The 20,770-nt window shown below is 38.4% G+C and overlaps 1 protein-coding gene across 1 annotated transcript in view; it reads left to right on the top strand.

The window, feature by feature from the left end:
- The window catches only part of ZFPM2 (zinc finger protein, FOG family member 2), a 339,889-nt gene extending 319,382 nt beyond the window's left edge, over positions 1-20,507 (top strand). The window contains exons 5-7 of the mRNA XM_019545852.1: positions 10,382-10,588; positions 14,754-14,978; positions 17,029-20,507. Of these exons, the coding sequence (XP_019401397.1) occupies positions 10,382-10,588; positions 14,754-14,978; positions 17,029-19,520 (2,924 nt within the window). The 3' untranslated portion in view covers positions 19,521-20,507. The remainder of the gene's footprint in view (positions 1-10,381; positions 10,589-14,753; positions 14,979-17,028) is intronic.
- Positions 20,508-20,770: the final 263 nt, after the last annotated feature.

The raw sequence follows: 20,770 nt of genomic DNA on the forward strand, positions 1-20,770 counted from the left end.
TATTCAAACCCACACTCTCTCCCCACGCATGCTCTCTCCCCACACGCTCTCACCATGCTCCCTCCCAGCGCCAGCAGCACCTACAGGAGCTCCACATTTGTCATTGCTGGACTCCTGCCACCATGCTCCCGCCACCGCCGCTCCTGACATATTCACAGATTTCGCCTTTCGTGGGGATCTCTGAAACGTATCCCCCGTGAATGCCAAAGGTCTCCTGTAACCCACAGGAATGTTGTATCATCTTGCTCCTGCTACAGTCAGTGGAAAAATCCCTCACTGGTTGCAGTGAAAGCAAGATTTTTCCTCTGAAAGCAAAACCATGAAGAGTAGCTGCCTTGTTCCAGACATCTTAGGGCAACTGTTTCTATTGTATCATTATTGCCAATTTTATGGTAGTGCTGAAAAGCCTCAGCCATTGTGGGGTACCATTATTGTAAGCACTATTTGAGCAGAGGGTTAGACTAGATGACCCTAAGAGATCCCCTCCTGCCCTCCTTTTCTATGATTCTGGGTGTGGTCCCTTGCACAGATTTCCCGAATACACAACTACTACCTTGAAGGACTTTTAATCTCGTGTTCCAGTCCTCAAAATGATGGTACATGCTTAACTTTAAGCCATTAAGCCAATCCCCACTGAGCTCTCATATTCACCACCCTTCCTCCCCCCACCTAAAAAAAAGGTATCCTAGGCTCCTAGCCTATTATATAGTTGTTTATCTCTTCATTTTTCCACATCTGTAAAATACTGTCCCTGATGCCCCTCTATTTGCTTGGTACCTTTAAGAAAATACAAATTATAGACTCATAGGAAATTAGGGCTGGAAGGGCCCTCATAAAGTCATCTAGTCCAGCCTAATCCTTCTCTGCAATACTGCAGCCTAGCGAATCATTCCTTAGATTGTATTTGTATGTGCAGTTATTCCATCCTAAATGCAGGACTTTGCACTTGCTTGTCCTTGTCAAATTTCCTTTTTGAATTATTCTGCCAACAGCTCAAGATGAGGGGCCTTCTTGCCCTACATAATATCTCCTCCCACTCAAGAGACTGCCCCATTCACTCTACAACTGTGCAAGAGAAGAGGGTGCCAAACAGCAGAAAGTCCATTGTTAAATTATAGTGCATGTTGATTTCCCTGCAGTACATAACTGTTTGTATGCCAAGGAGACAATGCACACTGCCTCTTTCACGTCTCCCACAAATAGCAATTTCCACAGAACAGTAGAAAGTCTGGCTGCTTGTATCATTGCATTTGTTAAGGCTGGGAATGGCTGGCTTGTGGCATTGCTAACAGAGAAGCAGGAAGTGTGTGTACCCAAAATCTTGCCTTAGGACAGTGGAGTTCATTAGCTGGTCTCTCTCTAAGCTCCAGTGTCCTCACAAAGGCCACTGAGCCATTTTCAGGGAGGCTCTTCTGATCTTTTCAAATTTCCTCCTAGGAAAGTTTGTTGAGGGACTTGATTTGCTTGGTGCTGTAAAAGGTCAAGAGATGGAGGGGTTGCTGCATTGCGGGGGGGACTAATCTGTTAGGGGGGACTGGTAATGTTACTGGGCTTCAGCAGCAGCAGTTTATTCCATCTTGCATCATTTTTCATAAATATTTATAAATTCCTTTTAGAATGGGGCCTCAGCTGGGTATAACGGGCTAAGAAAAGGGGTATCCTGGAATATAAAGTAAAGGAATATGAATGCAACACACTGAGAAAAAAATAGTTGCTGAAGTTGTGAAAGAATTCTAGCAGCTCCGTCCTGAGAGTTTACGCTGAATTAAGGAAGTAAAACATTTAGCATTTGTGGCAGGGCTTCAGTTCTTTCCAGTTGTGTCAAATATTTAAAGGTTTATGCTTTGGACTCTTGTCCACCAGGAACTGATTTCACCTAAGACTTTTTACAGCCATCTAATAGATACATACTCATTCTGATTAGTGCAGGATTTGAACAAGGATCCCAGAAGAAAGATAGACGGGTTTAACTGTCTCTCCCTGTGGTAAATAAGCTATCACAGCTCAATTGGGAATGGGGGCAGGGTATGGCAAGTGAAAGTACCACATTATTTTCCTGTGAATATTTTTTGAGCACAGATGTGGTTTGTAATTTTTACACTCAAGTGTTTATTTGAAGGAAATCAATGCAAATCCTCAAATTCATGAAAAACAAGTAAAAAACAATTTTTCTTGATGCATACAACTAGTCCCTTTTAGGGCCTTGTAGCTTAGCTGAAGTTCAGCTTCATATGCTCATGTCAAGATTAATTAAAGAGAGCTGCTAAAGGATTGTAACTGATGTAACCACACTATACACAGAATAGAAATTTTTTTCTACCTGCTCTAAAGTGCTTCACTTGTGGAAATTTTCTTAAGTATGCCCAAAGCTGTATAAAAAGTTGTATTCAGAAGAACAACTATATAGTCTGTGTCAGCTTTTTAAAATAAAAAAATACTTTGCTCAAACAAAAATTGTTGCTACTTCACCATCTGACTAGGGGAACCATTCCTATTGACACTGAAGTCCATGTTAAAACTCACATTGACCAGGATGTGGAAACAGGTCCCAGATCTCTTGAGAGAGAATTTTCTTCTTTCTTTCCAGTCAGGCATCTTGTTCCTTGGTCTAAAAAATCACTGCCTTCAAAACTGACCAGTAATTTAAGTGAGTCTAATATTTCAGTGCACAAAATATCGTGGTATTTTTCCTTTATTTTGCAACATTCTTGCAGCACATATTTTTAAACTGTAAGTTTAAAAAAAAATCTGGTTTCAAATTTTTTCCCAAGCTGAAGTATAGAAATTCAAGAGCTAAATGAAGTTGCTTTTGCACCGTATTGTTTTACATTATCAACTTTACATTTTATGCAATCAATACCTTGCAGTTATAATATGTAGTAGCTAAGTCAATATTAAGGGCAAGTGTTATTTGACAATCTCCTTTGATCAGTAAACAAGAAAAAATTATAGAGCATCCTGGGAAACCATTTCATTAATCTTAATGTAACACTGTAAATATGTGTATAATTGTTTGAGAAGTCTGAGTGCACGCGGCTAGCTGTTGAGATGCTCTAAGCAGCAATATTTGGAATTCTGGCAATACACGGATAGCAAAAAATGTCCTGCAAACTATCCAGTTTGTGTATCCAAGTGAAAAATGTTGAGAATTATTTAGCAAGAGGAAAAACTGTTCAGAAAATGCTTTTGATTTATTGCTGTGTATACTATAGATCCATATCTGTTATTCTTACATTATTTTATTCAAAAACTTGTATGAACCATGAGTTGGCATGTTGAAGAATACTGAAAAGGCATTAATCAACCTAAATAAACAAGTACATAGATCTATCTAACAACTATGAAGTAGTTAATAAAATTTTAAGCAATTTTATTATAGAGTAGTCTAAAAGAGTAGTGCTTAATTATCTGGACTCCTCTGTGCTGGGCTCTCTTTTGATTGTATTAATGAAGCAGCTGGCCCATTGTTTCTCTATAATTCCTCTATTGTTTTAAGAATATGTCACAGCTCTTTATTCTTTTATCAGGTGCTGTGCAGGAGGATCCACACAATACCTCATATTCCTACTGTATTTGCCAATGCACAAAGAAACCTCCAAAGCATTTTTCAAAGAAGGGGCACACATAATTTATAAGTTCTATTCCTTGCACTACTCTACTGTCAAGAATTTCAACAGTATTGGATTTGAATTCATTATTTTTTTTATTAAACAATGTGTCTACGTATAGATATATGTTCTCTGTTAACGTCGGAAATTAGAGATCTAGCCAGTAACTTGTGCTGCACTGAAATGGGGGCATTCATTAGTATAGAAAATTATTCTGAATGCTTGGAACCTCTAGGGGGGAACCCAAATGTGTAGACTGGGTCCTATTGTGGATTTGCAATTCCCTTCAAATAATTAAAATAAAAGACAAAGGAGGGATGGCATAAAATAAACAAACTTTTCTTCCTCAGGACTAATGGCAAAATAAAAATGTCTATTTTGTGAAATAGGAACATTTTATTCAAAGAAAGTGAAGGTTTCATTCAGTTGATTTACCTGGAAGTAATTATGGCCCATAAACTAATACAATCTGTTGATTAAATGAATTCTGATAGTCTTCTGACCCTTCTTTACAAAAAGATATGCATACAGGAAATGGACTCTTATGCTGTTACAGTAATACAATGAAAAGCGCTAAGCACAAAATATCTGCAGCCAAAGCAGCATTTTAGGACTCAGTGGCACAAATGTACATTCAAACACTGAGACTATTTAAATATGAAAATTGGGTTCCGCAGAAATCATTTCCTAAGCTTCAACAAAAGATATACAAATGTGATGTGTCAAAAATCCAGACTCAAGTGGTTCAGCAAACAAAGTTTTATTCATACTTTAGGGGGAATATGGTACCTATGTGTATATTGTAATGCAGTTCTTTTTCAAATGGGTTAAGATAACTGCACTGTCATGATGGAGCTGTTTCTGTCTAAAAAAAGAACTGAATTCCATGAAACCATTACTCCATTGCATTTAGCCATTGCCTTTTGTGTTAAAAGGGAAGTTAAATTATTTTTAGTAACTTGTTTCTTAAAGTCAGTTCTATTAAGAGCAACAGTTACTTAATCAAAGGAGTTATGGTGCCATCGATTTAGGCAGAACTCCCCGATGAGAGTCAATGGGGATCTCTGTTTAAAAAAAATAAATCAGTGGCACCATATAGCCCTGTCATTTTAAAGTTACCCTTAAGAGCAAATCATTGATACAAAAGACAGTAAATAAAGCCTGAATTATTTATAAAATCCATAAATGGACTTCATTGTTATAGGCAAAGAAAATGATGAGGTCATTGAAAAAAATCAAGCTGGTTTCTGTTGTATGCTTAGATGTGCATCTTACATAAAATAAAGTTATAGACAATATATGTATCCATCTTCTCAGTGCTCTCTGTGCTCCTGTATACTGAAGGTAGAGTATTACCACATCTAAATGTGACTTAATTGCTTCAACTTATTATATTTTTTAATACTAAGCTTGGTTTCATATCTTGATGAGCCCAGATGTAGTCTGCTAGTGGTTTACAGTTTCCCATTGCTTGCATTTTATTATTTTTACAAAGCAAATGTCTATCAATCACACAGATAAATTAGAAAAAAATTGTGCAAACATAACACATCGCAGAGATTTTTCCAACATACTACGTAATTATTAACCTGATTTTTGCCATTGAAAAATCCATGAATTGCAGATAGCATGGATGAAGTTAAATGCTTTTATACTAGATACATTTTGCTTATACTGTACTCCATAGGTATGGCTGTACAATATAATTGAAGCTTTGTCAGCTCTGTAGCCTAGCAACAGATAATACTGTTAGGTTACTGAATTGCTCCTGGTTGACAAGTAGGGAGTATTTTTGTGTTTATCATGTTTGCTAATGATGGGATCCTTTCCAAAAGGCTTGTCTTAATCTTAATTAGAGTTTATCAGCAGAGGTCTGCATGACATTGTGCAGACACTGATTTCATAAATAATAAAAAGTGCAAGTGAAAAATTTGGCAGGAGAGGAAGATATTTAAGGCCACTGATTCTTGTAAGAGCAGCATGAATTTCCAAAATGTAATCAAGTTTGAACTGTGACTCTATTCTTTATTATCGAAACTTGCAGTACACTTCACTGCAGTTTTGACAGCAATTATGAGTATGATTTATATGCTTCCTGTTAGGAACCAGATCTGTTTGCCTAAGAATCTTGATCATAAACATTACAAAGAACAGTGAGTCCACAGTTTTTCAGAAACATCAGGGCCTTACTTTTCCCTCTCCATAGGACTTGTTTTACTCAGTCTTTTATTTTTAGGTAAAATTGTTGCTTGTATTTTCTAATATAAGAGACACCAAAAACAGAATCTTAAAATAAGTTTTCCATTTGGTGGAAGCTATGAAGGTATCAGATAGCTGCTTCAGTGCCTGATGTCATTTGATAAAGAAATCATGCCATGCAATTGGAATGTATTTATTTTGCTCCAGTTTGCACAATATGATATTCTTCAACTTACCCAACTTGTTTTGATTAACTAAGCTTTCCTAATTCTTTGCAATGTGATCTAATAAAGAAGTGAGATAAATACTTAAGCCTACACTAATATTGTTACATAATGCCTGTGTATTGTATCTTCTTTGATTGATTTCATTGCTATCATTTTATGGGCTTATAAATCTTACTTTCAGTTCCAGGAACCTCTGGATCAAATCTAGACCTGGGTACGAAAGAAGTCAAGAACACCCTCCGTGGCCATGATTTATTTAGGAGATAAAAATTAGGAGGCTTTACTTTTGACTAACCCTTGTAGAAGATATTCATTCATATCCCTCTTCTGCCTGATTTAGAGCATGGATTCATATCTCCCACTGTAGAGGGACCCTAGCTGAGCAACTACATCAGAATGGGGCCTGTGTGCCACACACTCAGTGGATGTCTCACTCTCTTATTCTCAAATCTCACTCACCATGACTTGGTGTAACCATGAGAAAAGTATCAGAAGGCGGTACCTGATTTGCGAGGGAGATGACTGAGACTGGTATATGTCACTATCTACAGATCTTCCGTGGGTCTTCTCCTCCCCTACACCCCACCCCTTTCTACTCGGGTGTTCCTGTTGATGCCTGATGTGGTACTTCCTGCACCAGCTGCATGCCTTTTTCCCAGGCTGCGGCCCTTGCCCAGGTGAGGCTGGGGTTCTAACCCCATTCTGGGAGCAGAGGCTGGGAGATGTCGGCTTTGCTCCAGCAGCTTGTTTTGGACTAAAGGAGACTTTCCCAGTGAAAGCCTCCTCTAAACTAGTACATGTCTCTAGAAGTTTTGATTTCAAATAAATGGCATTTTTTGACAAAAAAAATTGTTTAAGCAAAATATTCCTACCATTTGGCACAATATCACATAGGCCTGTTAACCTTAACCTATCCATATTGACTTGTACCAGCACAAGGTCTGACTGTAATTGAGCACTGTAAATCCACCTAAGTATGTTTCAAACACCTGCCTACTCTCTCCTCCATTGTTCCTAACACATGGGAAAAGCTCCCTACAAATATTTGCAAAGCTGTCTTACTGTTTCCCTCCTCAAACCCTTCCCTAAAGCTGTGCTGTGTACAGAAATCTTGGCCATGATAAGGCTGCTGATAGGTCAAGGTCCCTGCCTGTCATGCTGATCAATATCATCTCATTTTCTCCTTCTCCTCATTGTCTGTCTATTGCTATCTGCTGTCTTTTGTCTTAAACTTAAATTGCAAGCTCTTTGGGACAGAGATCAATCATCCTATTTTGTGTTTCTATAACATCTATAGCAGTGGAGTCCTCAACTTGAGCTTCTTTGAATTATGATAATACAGACCTCTTGTCTCTGCCAAACCCCAGATCATAGGAAAGTAGAGCTAGAAGGGACCTCACAAGATCATCTAGTCAAGCCCCCTATTCAATGCAGGATTGTCCTGGACTAAACCATCCCAGCCAAGTGGCTGTCCTCTTAAACATTTCCAGGGATGGAGGTTCCACAACCTCTCTAGCTAAGCTATTCCAACGCTTGACTACCCATAATCAGGAAGTTCCTTGTAATCTCCAACCTAAATTTCCTCTGCTGCAGCTTGAAGCCATTACTCCTAGTCCTGTTCCCTACAGCCACAGAGAAAAGTCCAGCTCCATCCTCTCTATAAATGCCCTACAGGTATTTGAAGACTGGACTGCGATCATTGCAAGTGTATAAAAGTATGAAGTAGAAGAAAGGAAACAAGGTGGTTTCTCCATCTCTATTTTCACAGCCCTCATAAAGGTCAGCATGTTTGCAATCATGGCACAAGGGACTGTTCACATGCTATAGCCCTGGGCAGTTCAAGAGAGACCTGTTCTGGCCCACCCACTATCTGTAGCTATCCATAGGCAAGAAATACAAGCCAAGTGGGGAACACCACATCCCTATAGAGGAAAAGTACAGCAAAGCAAAAGAATTTCGTTCTAAGGGAAAGTAAGCTGTATGACACTTTCTGCATGCCTAGGAGTGTGTCTACAATATGGGGCTATACCTTAAAGGCAAAATACTGAGAATAAACTACTTATATACACCCATTCACTGTTGCCCATCAAAATTGATTTCTTAAACATCCTTTTTCCAATAAGGAAATGAAAGAATAACTGCAGAAATAATGGTCTAATCCTTCGGCCAGAACCCTAATAGCTTTAAAGAGTCCTGACGCAAGGATACTGAGACAGCCTTTTAGTAGGGCATGCAAGGAGTTTGATCCAGACTGATTACAGCTGGAGACCTTGTAATCAACTGCAGTTTTCTTTTTCCCCAGGGATACAACATGATGAGATATCTGCTGGGGAAAGAATGTCACAGTTGGTTCATTTATTGTGGTGAATCTTTATTTTCATAAGAAATGCATGTCATAATAAGACTACCATGCAAAATCTTATGCTGTATTAAAGGTACACTGTATTAATAGTACCCTGGTTTTTTCCATTATATTACAGATTTCCTGTGTAGATAAGAATAAAACAGAAGTGTGATGAAACAAAAGGAAAGCCATGCTTCTTTCACCAGTAACGTTTATATTGTGTCTATAAAACAGGGTAGCTGGATGCTAGATAGTCAAACTGTAACTTGTCCAGATCACAAATGTTATATCTATGAGCCTGACTAAATATTTTATTTTCTCATGTACAGTGCACCATGGAAAAAGATATGCACTTTGTTTATTAAAGGAAAACACAGTATAGCAAGATATTTCCTTGTAGTAAGTAAGTGAGTAGCAGAACTAGGGAGCTAAGCCTGTTCATCGTTCTGCTCCCTGTACATCACGGGCAGACTTTACTTTCACTTTTTTCAGCAACCAGCAGAAACTGCTCTTACCATATTTCTTGCACACAATGAACACTCCAATTTCCAGCAACTAGACTTTTTTTAAAGGTACATGTGGTGTGTGAGAAAATAGAGCATACTCTGGCCTGGTTCACTTCACCCAGTTGTAAAATGGTTCAACACCAGTGACATCACTGGATTTACACCAGTATGAGATAAGCCAGCCATTTCTCTGAATGTTCAAATTCTTAATTGGTCATAAGGATTCTGGATTTGAAGAGACAATCATGATGCTGTCTCTGCTTTTCATCTTCTTAGTGTTTAGAAATAATTGCTTGGTTTTCCATTGTTTAGTGTCCTTGCTCTGGATTACAAACCATAATGTCCTATTTCAAGCGACAATTGGTAAACTGTGTAGCTACCTAAACCTGCTGCAAAGCCAAGGGGTGAATGTAAAGACACTTTCCTGCTTTGAAACTTTTACACCACTTTGAGGTCTGGAAGCTCAGCTTTATTTTTCCACTGAAACACATTGTCACTGATGCTGTTTTGTTTGCTCATCTTTGAAAGCTAATAGACTGGTTTAATTAATTGTCCAAGATTTCTCTAAAACAATGTCCTAATTCTTCCATTTAGCTGTGGCATATCATACACTGTTGTTATCTCCTTCACCAGATTTTAGCAACAAGTTGTTTTAAAACTATAATCTCTTTGAGGGGAAAAAAATGAAGTGCAGTTGAAAAGGCAGTTATGCTGAAAGATAAACACAGCAATATTACTTATCAAAATGAGTACAGTTTTTGCTTGCTTAATGAATACAACATATAGATTTTGCTATATATACAAAACCTGGGGGGAAAAAAGCTTTATAACATATAAAGTATGCAACATTATTTCAGGCATAACTATATTGGATATGTATCTAGGCCTGAGAGTGTAGATAACACAATGTAAGTGCTTTGCCTGTCTAAACATGTTAAATAAATGAGCATTCACTATCGCATTCAAATACATTAGTAGATGTACTCGCATAGTTAATTTTCTTTTTAATGCACTGCACGTGACATTTGCAGCACAGAGCTATAGTGTATCTTACTGTTTGATGAAAGTTTCTCCCTCCTCCTCCTGCTTTTAAACAAACCTTTATTTGAATAAGCCTTTATGAAACAGATCTTTGGCATATCTTCTTTTCAGGAAGTTCAGTCAGTGTAAGAAGAGATAAAACAGTCATGTTATGAAGAATATTACATAAGGAAAGATTTTTCAGAGAAGGATGGTGGCAAACATAAAGAGGGAAAACGACCTTATGAGGAAATTTGATTTCTTCTTTACAGTTGTTTGTTTTTAATTCTGCTAGGGATGGGGCATGTGAAATAAAACAAAAAACTGTCACAACAAAATATAAACAGTTTTTTGCCTCCTCCCCACAAGTAACCCTCTCCAGGTAGAAGAGAGCGCAAAGATGCAGTACCCAAGTGTTAAGTTCTTCTGGAGATGTGTGTTCCCAATTAAATCATTCTGTTTTCATTTTTCGTGTAGGGGGACAGCTGTGGTGTACCACGACCAAGGCCATCTCTGAGGGTGAAGAGCTAATTGCCTTTGTTGTAGATTTTGACTCGAGGCTACAAGCTGCCAGTCAGATGACTCTTACAGAAGGGATGTATCCTGCACGTCTGCTGGATTCAATACAGTTGCTCCCTCAGCAAGCTGCTATGGCATCTATTTTACCTACAGCTATTGTGAACAGTAAGTGCTGAGTACTCTACTATGGTTTTGTGTCTGTTGTTGTGAAGCAGCAGAAATACATTTGAACAACTGGCATGGTAACTCTGCTCTGTAGCAACCTCACCTGGAGTTTTTGACCCTCCCTCATATATAAGCTTTGTAAATTTGTTCCCACAACTGGCAGACTTAGAGAGTCATAAAAACTCTAAAACATGAAACGCCTGTTAGCTTGCATGTCCACCCTCCTCCCATCAGTACAGGATAGTTCCTTACAGTGTAGTTTCTAACATTTATCCAGTTTAATTTTATATTTCTGGCACTTCATGTTAGAGGCTGCTTTGAAATGCATTACAGCAGGGGTGTCCAACCCCTGGTCCGTGGGACAAAACTGGCTAATGGAGCCAGGGAATCTGATCTACGGGTCTCTCTGGAAGGCCCAAAACTTTGGTGGTGGGGGAGCAGTAGCAATTACCACTCTCACTGCTCCCCCTCCACTAAATTTCCAAGCCCCACGTGGCTGTATCAGCCCCAGCTGAACTGACCCTGCACAGAGGGATTGGGCCCCGTTCCCACAGAACTGGATTGCACCAGGGTTTGATGCAGCCATGCAGAAACAGCCTCGCCAGAACCAATGCAGCTGTGCACAATTGAACCCCTGCCAGGCCATTCCCACATAGCTGCACTGTGCTCCAGATCTGGCCAGTGGATTGATCTAGCACTGCTCATCCAGCCAGTGGGCTGAGAAGGTCAGGCACCACTGCAGTCGAGTGCATTGCTAGGAAAATTTTCCTTAGCATAACCTCAGTTTATTAATATAACTCTGATAATGAAGGGTGCTTACACATACATTTAATGCATTGATAAAACCTAAGCATATGTTTAAGCTTAAGTATCTGCTTTATACTGTCCTGAATAGGGAATGATGCAAAGAGTTCTAAGGACTTTCCTGAATTGGGACATTTCAACTTAGGGGCTGTTTCTGCCCCTTGTAAAACCCTGGTTCCTCATCCTCTCCCTCTCGACACCATTTAGATATTTGGTAGCTGGTATCAAGTTCCTTCTCAGTCACTTAAGCCTTTACACATGTTTAGCTCTTTCTTGCCAAATCAATCCTTTCTGCCCCCTTGTTGTAGCACTTCTGTGTGCTATTTGTGGTTTACAAATACTGTGTAATAAAGAACTGACAGCCCACAATAAGAAAACTGAACTCGATATTTCAGGGCTGGATGAACCAATATTGTGTAGGTCCAGCTACTGCCACCCTGATCTAGGTTACGTAGTACCTGACTCTTGAGCAGTCCAAGCACATTCAATGCTGTTTCTTGAGGCCTAATTAAAGTGTTTTTGTTAATAATCTTTTTTTCTTTTTTGTTGTTTACTGTGTATGACAGCAATTATACTAGCCATAAATTTATTTTGAACATATTTCTAAAGGAAATAACATACTAAAAAAATGTCCCTTGAAAAGAGGGCAGTAGCAGTAACATGCTAAAAGATCAAGGAAAACAAAGCAAGGTCATCTTTGTCCTGGAAATGGATGATTGTGAGTTAGGATTCTTATTAAAAATGCTATAAATTACTGCTGCTTGGGAATTTTCAGTCAGAATAATTTTCTGAAGGAAAGTGTAGTTTACACAAAATAGATTTTTTTTAGAGGAAAATTTTGATTTTGCCAAGTTATTTCAATTTTCTGTCAGGAAAATCAAAGTAAAATGTGTCATTTAACCTGTTTCAATGCAGAGGAAAATATATATATATTTTTAAGTTAGTAGTGAGTTCCCCCCAAATTCATTTTGAATCAGTTAAAAAATATATATATAGTAAACTGCTTTTGCCAGTGGCATATTACCTTTTGGGAATTTTAAGGTATGTCTACACAGTGCAAAACAGTACCACGCAGAGATCGGTGATATAGCTCTGTATGTACTAGCTCCTAAACTGGAAGCAATGGATATGCCTTCAGGCAGCTTGGGAGATTCGTCCTGTGAACACATCTAATACTGCTTCCATTTTGGGAGTGAGCATACCCAGACTACACTGGGCAATGTTGAATGGGGCCGCCTTCAGCTATGTAGACATTCCCATAGCTCCAACTTATTCTCTTTTATGAAGTACTCCACCTAGACAGTTGCATCTCTTATAACAAAATGCATCTATCACAATGCATTTCCTCTGCGTGGTGTATTATGGGAATCATGTAATTGGGTACATAATTGGAGCTGGAATACACCTTCCATAAGATATGAGAAATGCAGTGTAGCCAATCAAAGTAAAACATAGCTGATCTGAAAATGTAGACATATTTCATTTTTTATTCTAAAAAAAAATTCTAAAAACTTGTTTCAGTATTTCTGAATCCCTTTTTTGGATTTGGGGGGAAAGGGCAGGGAAATTCTATTCTATGGTAAACTTTAGCCTTTCTGCTTTTGGTTCTTTTTCAAGACAAAACAAATGTTGAAATGTCAGCTTTCACACAGGAATGAAATTCCAAATTTCTCTCACCTCTGGTAAAATGTTTTTAATATCAGGGTTTGTTAAAATATCTGTATCCTATTTAAATAAGTCACAGTTATTCTATAGGAAAGAGGAGCACAGAAACCGATAGTGCTGAAAGAGACTACGGTGATCATGCACAGAAAAGCAGACAAGCATTTGCAATGCATAATGGCAGCACAGTAAGGAATGCAAATTTAGATTGCCCCTACAGAGGCATCTGCTCATGAAACAAGGAGTTAATTGTCCTTTTCCATGAATTAGATTATGGTGCCCTTACTCACACTGAGAAATACCTTGCTTCTCAAGTAGTCGCATTGAAATCAATGTTTAAAGCTAAATATAGTTAACATAAATAATGACAAATAGACTGTAAACTCCAGATGTCTTAAGAGTCTAAGGCCAAGATTTCAAAGGAGTCTGTTTTTGGAGTCAGCCTTTAAAGCAGTATCTCTCTGAAAATCAAGTCTAATTAAGCATGTTGTGCCCGCAGACTGAGCCAACCAAAATCACTGATGTTTTGAAAATGTTGACCCTAATCTCAGCTTTAAACTATATAGGGCAAAAATCCTGGCTTTATGGAGGTAAATGGGGGTTCCATAAGGTCAGAATTTCACCCCAGCCTAACTGCTAACAGTAGGTTCAGCTCACACCAAGATCAAGTATGTGTTTCGTCTTTCTGAGATATATAAACAGAATGCATATTGTGGAGGTCTTTCTACCAGGATGTTGAAAACCGAAGGCCCTATCTGCTAAGTGTAAACATTAAAGATTCCAAGTCAGTTTTCTTAAGAGTGTAAAGGATTAACTCAGTCTATTTGGTCAAAATAACTTCTTCTCTGTTATTGGGAAACATGCTGTGCAACCAGTTGGTTGCTGGCTTCCAATCAGTAGTGGTTCTACTTCAGCGATGCCGCATATTGCATACTGCAGAATCCATTGGGATGACAGGCAAAGCATAATTATAAAATATTATTCCTAGAAATATCTCTTTTGCATGGTAGAAAGTGGAACAATAAGGATTAACCAACAATAAGAGGGCACTGTACATTAGAAAATTTAACTCCTAATATTAGTAATAACAAGAATCCAGGGAACAAAAAAGCATGAGCTTGTGGGTTAGAGTGATAAGTACCGAATTCATGTTTTATGACCACCAGGGACCATTATGATCATCTAGTTTAACTTCATGCCTATCCCAGGCAACAGAATTTTACCTAGTGACACCTTTCCACAGGCTAATAAAATTGTGGTTGAATTAGAGCACACATTTTGCGGTGAGGGCCTGCTGCTGCAAAGCTTGATGCATGTGAAAAAAAAATAAATAAGCAAGCACATGATTCTAAGGCATAGATTAATATATTTTTTTCATGGTGATATTTTGTATAAGAGGGTCATACTTAAATTTGATATGCATTTCTACCCCAAAAGTAGATTTGGGAGTGGTAAAATCTTCTGGAAGTATATTTATAAAAATTCACCATTTTATTAATTGATTTTACCCTGTTAAACAAAGACATTGTCATTCTTGCTGGATCTCTAACTTGCATACATCTTAATAAACCCATAGATGCACTATTTAATAAATAAATATTTATTTGATAGCAAAGTTAAAGGAATTAAGCCTGCTGTGTTAATTGGTTGGAACTGAATGCACTGTGGCTAACCTGCACCTGGTTATATTTGCTCATAGAGGATATATTCCCATGCAAATCCTGTGGCATTTGGTATCGAAGTGAGCGGAATTTGCAGGCCCATCTCATGTACTACTGCAGTGGGAGGCAAAGAGAGGGGACACAGCTGTCAGAGGAAAATGAAGATAGTGCTCATCAGATATCCAGTATCTGCCCCTTTCCACAGTGCACCAAAAGTTTTTCTAATGCAAGAGCGCTGGAAATTCACCTAAATTCTCACAGTGGTAAGTGTCATACATTCCCCCCTAAATCTAGCTATTCCTTAAATATTAACCACTACAATTTTCATCATCTTCAGTGAATTTTTACACTTAAAAAAAGTATTTCAAAAGCAGGAAGTGTGTACTCTTGAAATGTCTTTTCTTTCTGGCCTATGTTATAGTCCATACATCTCTCATCTACCTGTGTCACTGTTCTAACCTACTAGTACTGCCTTTTCTGAACCCTGGATTTACAGAAATCCAAGTCACTGTTTGTTCATTGGTCTGGCTTAGAATCATAGAGCTGGGAGAGAGCTAGAAGGTCATCCTGTCCAGCCCCTGCCCACATACAGTCTTTAAGTTGCTTGAGGTATTTAAGCAGCTGTCACTTGGCCCTTTGACAGGTTAAGTTAGTTAAACCATAAGGTAGGAATTCAGAATATCTGTATTGTTATGCCAAGCCTGACACTGACTATCACCATACTCTTGGTCCATGCCACAATCTCCAAACCTTAGTTTCCCTTCTTATAACATGGGGATATTACTTCTCCATTTGTAGAAGGAGCAGCTCAGACATCTGTAATTAGAAAAGTGAAATCTAGCAGGGAAAAATGATCCACTTAAAGGTCCTGTGCATGTTCTGTTAAAATTTTGTTTGATCTGTACAAGTTATTACTTTGGGGAAATCAGTAGTAAATACACAGAATGCTTATTTTTGGATTTCCTGCAAGACCTACAAAGTTTTTTTGTTTGGGTAAGGCTACACTTGCAAGCAGGGGTGAGTAACTTGGCTGTCTGGTGAAGGCAGCAGTTGCTTGTGTCTGGGCAGGTGACTTGTATACTCCAGGACTCCCAGCGGATCTCATTAGTTTTGTGGAGGTTAGAAAAGGATTATGTACATTTTATAGTTTCACAGGAGGATGACCTGGTCTAATGCAGCTTAGGTACTGAGTTGCACCTGGGGTTTTCAAAAGACACCTGCATTTGGGGGTGGCAGGAGGTCATGTCCTGGAAAAACCCCACATATACAATTACCATATAGCAACCTGATCAACACCAAGCTTGAAGCAGTGCCCTCCATTCTGAAAGTATGAGTCACTATAGTCCAAATTAAAATGTCACTACAGAGCTCTTAGGACACCTATACATGCACAGGGAGGCTATTCTGACATGCTGTAATTACAGCACATCGGAGCATGGTAATTACCACAATCTGGCAGATTCCACCATCACATGTATCAGCGTCTCTGTACTGAAAAATGGCAGCAAGTGCACTTTAACTAAAGCTTGTTCAAAGTGTCATTGGCCCTTTTAGCTTCAGGACACACTTAATCACATTTACATTCTCACCAAAGATAGGTTCAAATATGCTACTGTTCTCATACTGCTTTTGATTTGAGGTTTTCTTTCCCAGATAAGCAGTTGACCTCATGCAAGCAGGCAACTGGCCATCAGTGATGCAAATTGCTAGACATGTGCTGCTGCCTGCTTTCTGTTTCTGACTTACTGCTCCTCATTCAGTCTGAGTCCTATGTCACACGGACTTTGTCTTAAGATATCCTTCTGTTCAAAGAACAGAAAATATATACCTCTGAGCTTCTTGAAATCTGTGTCTATATCCTTGTATATTTTGGGATTTCATAACATAGTGTTCCATAAAGGAGGACTAGGTTTTCTTCCAAGCTGAAACTGTCATTTCTAAACTTGAATTATAGAAAGTTCAGTCTATTTTTATCCTTTCCCTGTTTTTGCCTTCATTAATTAGGGCATTCTTGAGTGCTTTCCATTTCTTATTTGAAATGCTGAATTCAATATGGAAATGGAGCCATTTTGGAGTATATATAGTCAGAGTGGATCACTTTAGGAACCTTTTTTATAGCAGAGTAGAGAAAAGAGATTTTGAACCGATTCATCCATTAACAGAGTTGGTAAAAATGTACATACATTTTCACTAGAAGAAACTGATTTGTTCCTATATGTGTCTCGGTGTGGTTGGTTGGTTTTTGTTTTTGTGGTATGCTTTATGAGGGGAAAGTGATCACTTTAAATGTTGTTTTATTTATCTTTTCAACAGGAGTAAAAATGGAAGAATTTCTCCCACCTGGCGCAAGTTTGAAATGCACAGTTTGTACCTACACTGCAGATTCAGTGATTAACTTTCATCAGCACCTGTTCTCACATCTTACTCAAGCTGCCTTTAGATGCAATCATTGCCATTTTGGCTTCCAAACTCAGAGAGAGCTGCTGCAGCACCAGGAGCTACACATCTCTGGCAACAAGCTACAGCGAGAAAGTGACATTGAACACTCTCCAAGTGGTAATGAAGAAACTTTACAACCAGCAACAGACCTGTTGAACAGAAATGAAGTTCCCCCAAGCCAAAAGACAATGCAAACTAAAGATGCAAGTTCTGACACTGAGCTTGACAAATGTGAAAAAAAGACTCCGCTTTTCCTTGCAAACCAGAGGCCAGAAGCACAGCCTGTAACAAATAAACAGAGCTTTTCATATACTAAAATAAAATCTGAACCATCTAGCCCAAGACTTGCTTCATCCCCAGTTCAGCCTAATATTGGCCCTTCTTTCCCAATGGGACCTTTTCTTTCTCAGTTTGCTTTTCCCCAGGATATCACAGTGGTTCCTCAGGCTTCAGAGATCTTAGCCAAAATGTCTGAACTGGTCCATCGAAGACTGAGGCATGGAAGTAGCAACTATCCTCCTGTTATTTACAGTCCATTGATGCCAAAAGGGGCTACCTGTTTTGAATGTAACATAACATTCAATAATTTGGACAACTATTTAGTACACAAAAAACATTACTGCAGCAGCCGATGGCAGCAGATGGCAAAGTCACCAGATTTTTCCAGTGTTCCTGAAAAAATGCCAGAGGCTGTAAGTCCCAACAATGGTCAAAGCTCTCTAAATATTCTAAGCACTACTCCTCACACTTCTGACCCAGAGAATCAGCTTCTGCAGACATCTTGCATAAACTCCTCTAATGTTTTAGATTTGATTGGGCCAAATAGTAAAGGTCATGAAAAGGATTTTTCAACCCAGGCTAAGAAGCTGGCAACTACAAGCAATAGTGATGAGAAGATGAATGGAAAACCTTCTGATGTGAAAAACCCCAGTACTCCATTAGTAGATGGGGAAAGTGATCCGAATAAGACCACATGTGAAGCCTGTAATATTACTTTCAGCAGACATGAAACATACATGGTCCACAAGCAGTATTATTGTGCTACGCGCCATGATCCTCCACTGAAGAGATCTGCTTCCAGCAAAGTGCCTGCCATGCAGAGAACAATGCGTACACGTAAACGAAGGAAGATGTATGAGATGTGCCTACCAGAGCAAGAGCAAAGGCCACCACTGGTTCAGCAGAGGTTTCTTGAAGTGGCTAATCTTGGAAACCCTTGTACATCTACTCAAGAATCAGCAGAAAGTCTCGGAGAGTGTTACCATCCAAGGTGTGATATCTTTCCAGGAATAGTCTCAAAGCATCTTGAAACTTCTCTGTCCATTAACAAATGTGTTCCAGTTTCAAAGTGTGACACTTCACACTCCACAGTTTCTTGCCTAGAGATGGATGTCCCAATTGATCTCAGCAAAAAATGTTTATCACAGTCAGAGAGGACATCCACTTCTCCCAAAAGGCTGCTGGACTACCATGAATGTACAGTATGCAAGATCAGTTTTAACAAGGTAGAGAACTACCTGGCCCATAAGCAAAATTTTTGCCCTGTCACTGCACATCAGCGCAGTGACATGGGACAGCTTGAGAGCAAAGTGTTTCAAAACCCAGAAAGTGAACGAAATAGTCCTGATGTCAGTTATGAAAGAAGCATAATCAAATGTGAGAAAAATGGAAATTCTAAACAAACCTCTCCCAATGGAAACTTGTTTTCTACCCACTTAGCAACTCTTCAAGGACTTAAAGTCTTTAGTGAAGCAGCCCAGCTTATTGCTACAAAAGAAGAAAACAAACATTTGTTTCTTCCACAATGCCTTTACCCTGGAGCAATAAAGAAAGCTAAAGGAGCAGATCAGCTTTCTCCATACTATGGAATAAAGCCAAGTGATTATATTTCTGGTTCTCTTGTCATTCATAACACTGATGTAGATCAAAGCACAAATACAGAAAGTGAATCTCCTAAAGGCCAAACACCTTCAAATGGGTGTGCTGTGCAGAAGAAAGAGTCTCTTCCACTATTGCCAAAAAATAGAGGCATGGTAATAGTTAATGGTGGACTAAAACAGGAGGAACGGCCTGCAACCAATCCACAGCAAGAGAACATTTCCCAGAATCCTCAGCATGAAGATGGGCACAAGTCTCCATCTTGGATATCTGAGAATCCTTTAGCCACAAATGAAAATGTCTCTCCAGCCATTCCTACAGCAGAGGAACAGTTGTCTAGTATAGCAAAAGGTGTGAATGGTTCTACCCAGGCTCCAACCAGTGGGAAATATTGCCGACTGTGTGACATCCAGTTCAACAACCTTTCAAACTTTATAACTCACAAGAAGTTTTATTGCTCGTCACATGCAGCAGAACACGTCAAATGAAACAATCGGTCGCATTTGGTACCCGTGTTTAACATATTGTTCCACACCGTCTAAAAAAAGCTATTTGAATTACATCTGGACAATCAGGATATAATTCATTATTGCTGAGTTGAAGACTTAAAGGTGTAATTTCATTACAGTCCATTAGTAAAGTGTATTATTGGTGCCATTTTCAAAAATATTAATTTATTTTACCAGCAGTATTCATAGCTGTAGTTATGTTATTTTTTATTTAAAAACTTTATATTAAAGTCATTTGTAATGTTATTGTATAGTTATTGTGTAGCACATATGGTTTGCACTGTATAGTAGATTTTAAAGAAAATAGTCACAAACAATACAGAAAAGCATTTTAGAAATAGCTTCAAAAGCACTTGTGTATCCTGATTTTTTTCTTATATGCCGTTGCAGATATATGTATATGCTAAAATATAACTTGCAATAAAGTTTCAACTATGCTGTAAAGTTCGCCTTAAAATTTCAATTTTTTTGAACAATTGGGCTCAATTTGCACTTTATATTTTAGCAGATACAGTAACTTAGTCATTAGGCTTTGCATTTGTATGTAGCAATATGTTTCTGTCCACTTTCTTAATCTGAAACGTACGTTAACTGAAGATGGCAATTTTTTTCTTGTATAGTACTTGTATTTTCTTTTGCTGATGCATCTCTGTCTCAGTTTTTAAACCTTTGCTGTTAAATGCAATACTTTATAAAGAATGAACAAAATTACTGGAAGCAGTATTGTAAGTAATGAGGTCATATCAATCAGTTTTATCTTTTGAAAGGCACAGTCTAAAACAAAACCCTAAACTCAATGCTGCAAGTATGAATCTAATTCATATATAAGATATATTTAAATATAAGAGTAGCAATACTGCAACTGGTGATCACAAAGATAATGTTCTACTTCTGATAGAAATAATTTCTCAACAAATGTTGTTACTATGCATGTATATGGATGGAATAAAATTCCAGATCAATGGAGATGTTTGGCAGTAATTTTTTGTTTGTATGTTTGCTTGTTTTTGTTTTGCAAAGGGGTTAACACCTGAAAATCGAGGGAGAAGTTGGGATCATTTTAGCATTGCACATTTGGCAATGGAAGAAAACACCTCATTAAACAGTTTAAAAGGAAAGAATAAAAAGATTGAAGTCTATAGTAGCGGATGTAAAAACTAAGAAGGTTTTTAGAGCTAAGGAAGACACAGTTCACTGAGGAACCAAGGCTGTATTTAGCACATTGAAGC

Source organism: Crocodylus porosus, unplaced genomic scaffold, assembly GCF_001723895.1.
Source record: "Crocodylus porosus isolate Cpor-Errol unplaced genomic scaffold, CroPor_comp1, whole genome shotgun sequence".
In the NCBI taxonomy this organism is placed as follows: domain Eukaryota; kingdom Metazoa; phylum Chordata; order Crocodylia; family Crocodylidae; genus Crocodylus; species Crocodylus porosus.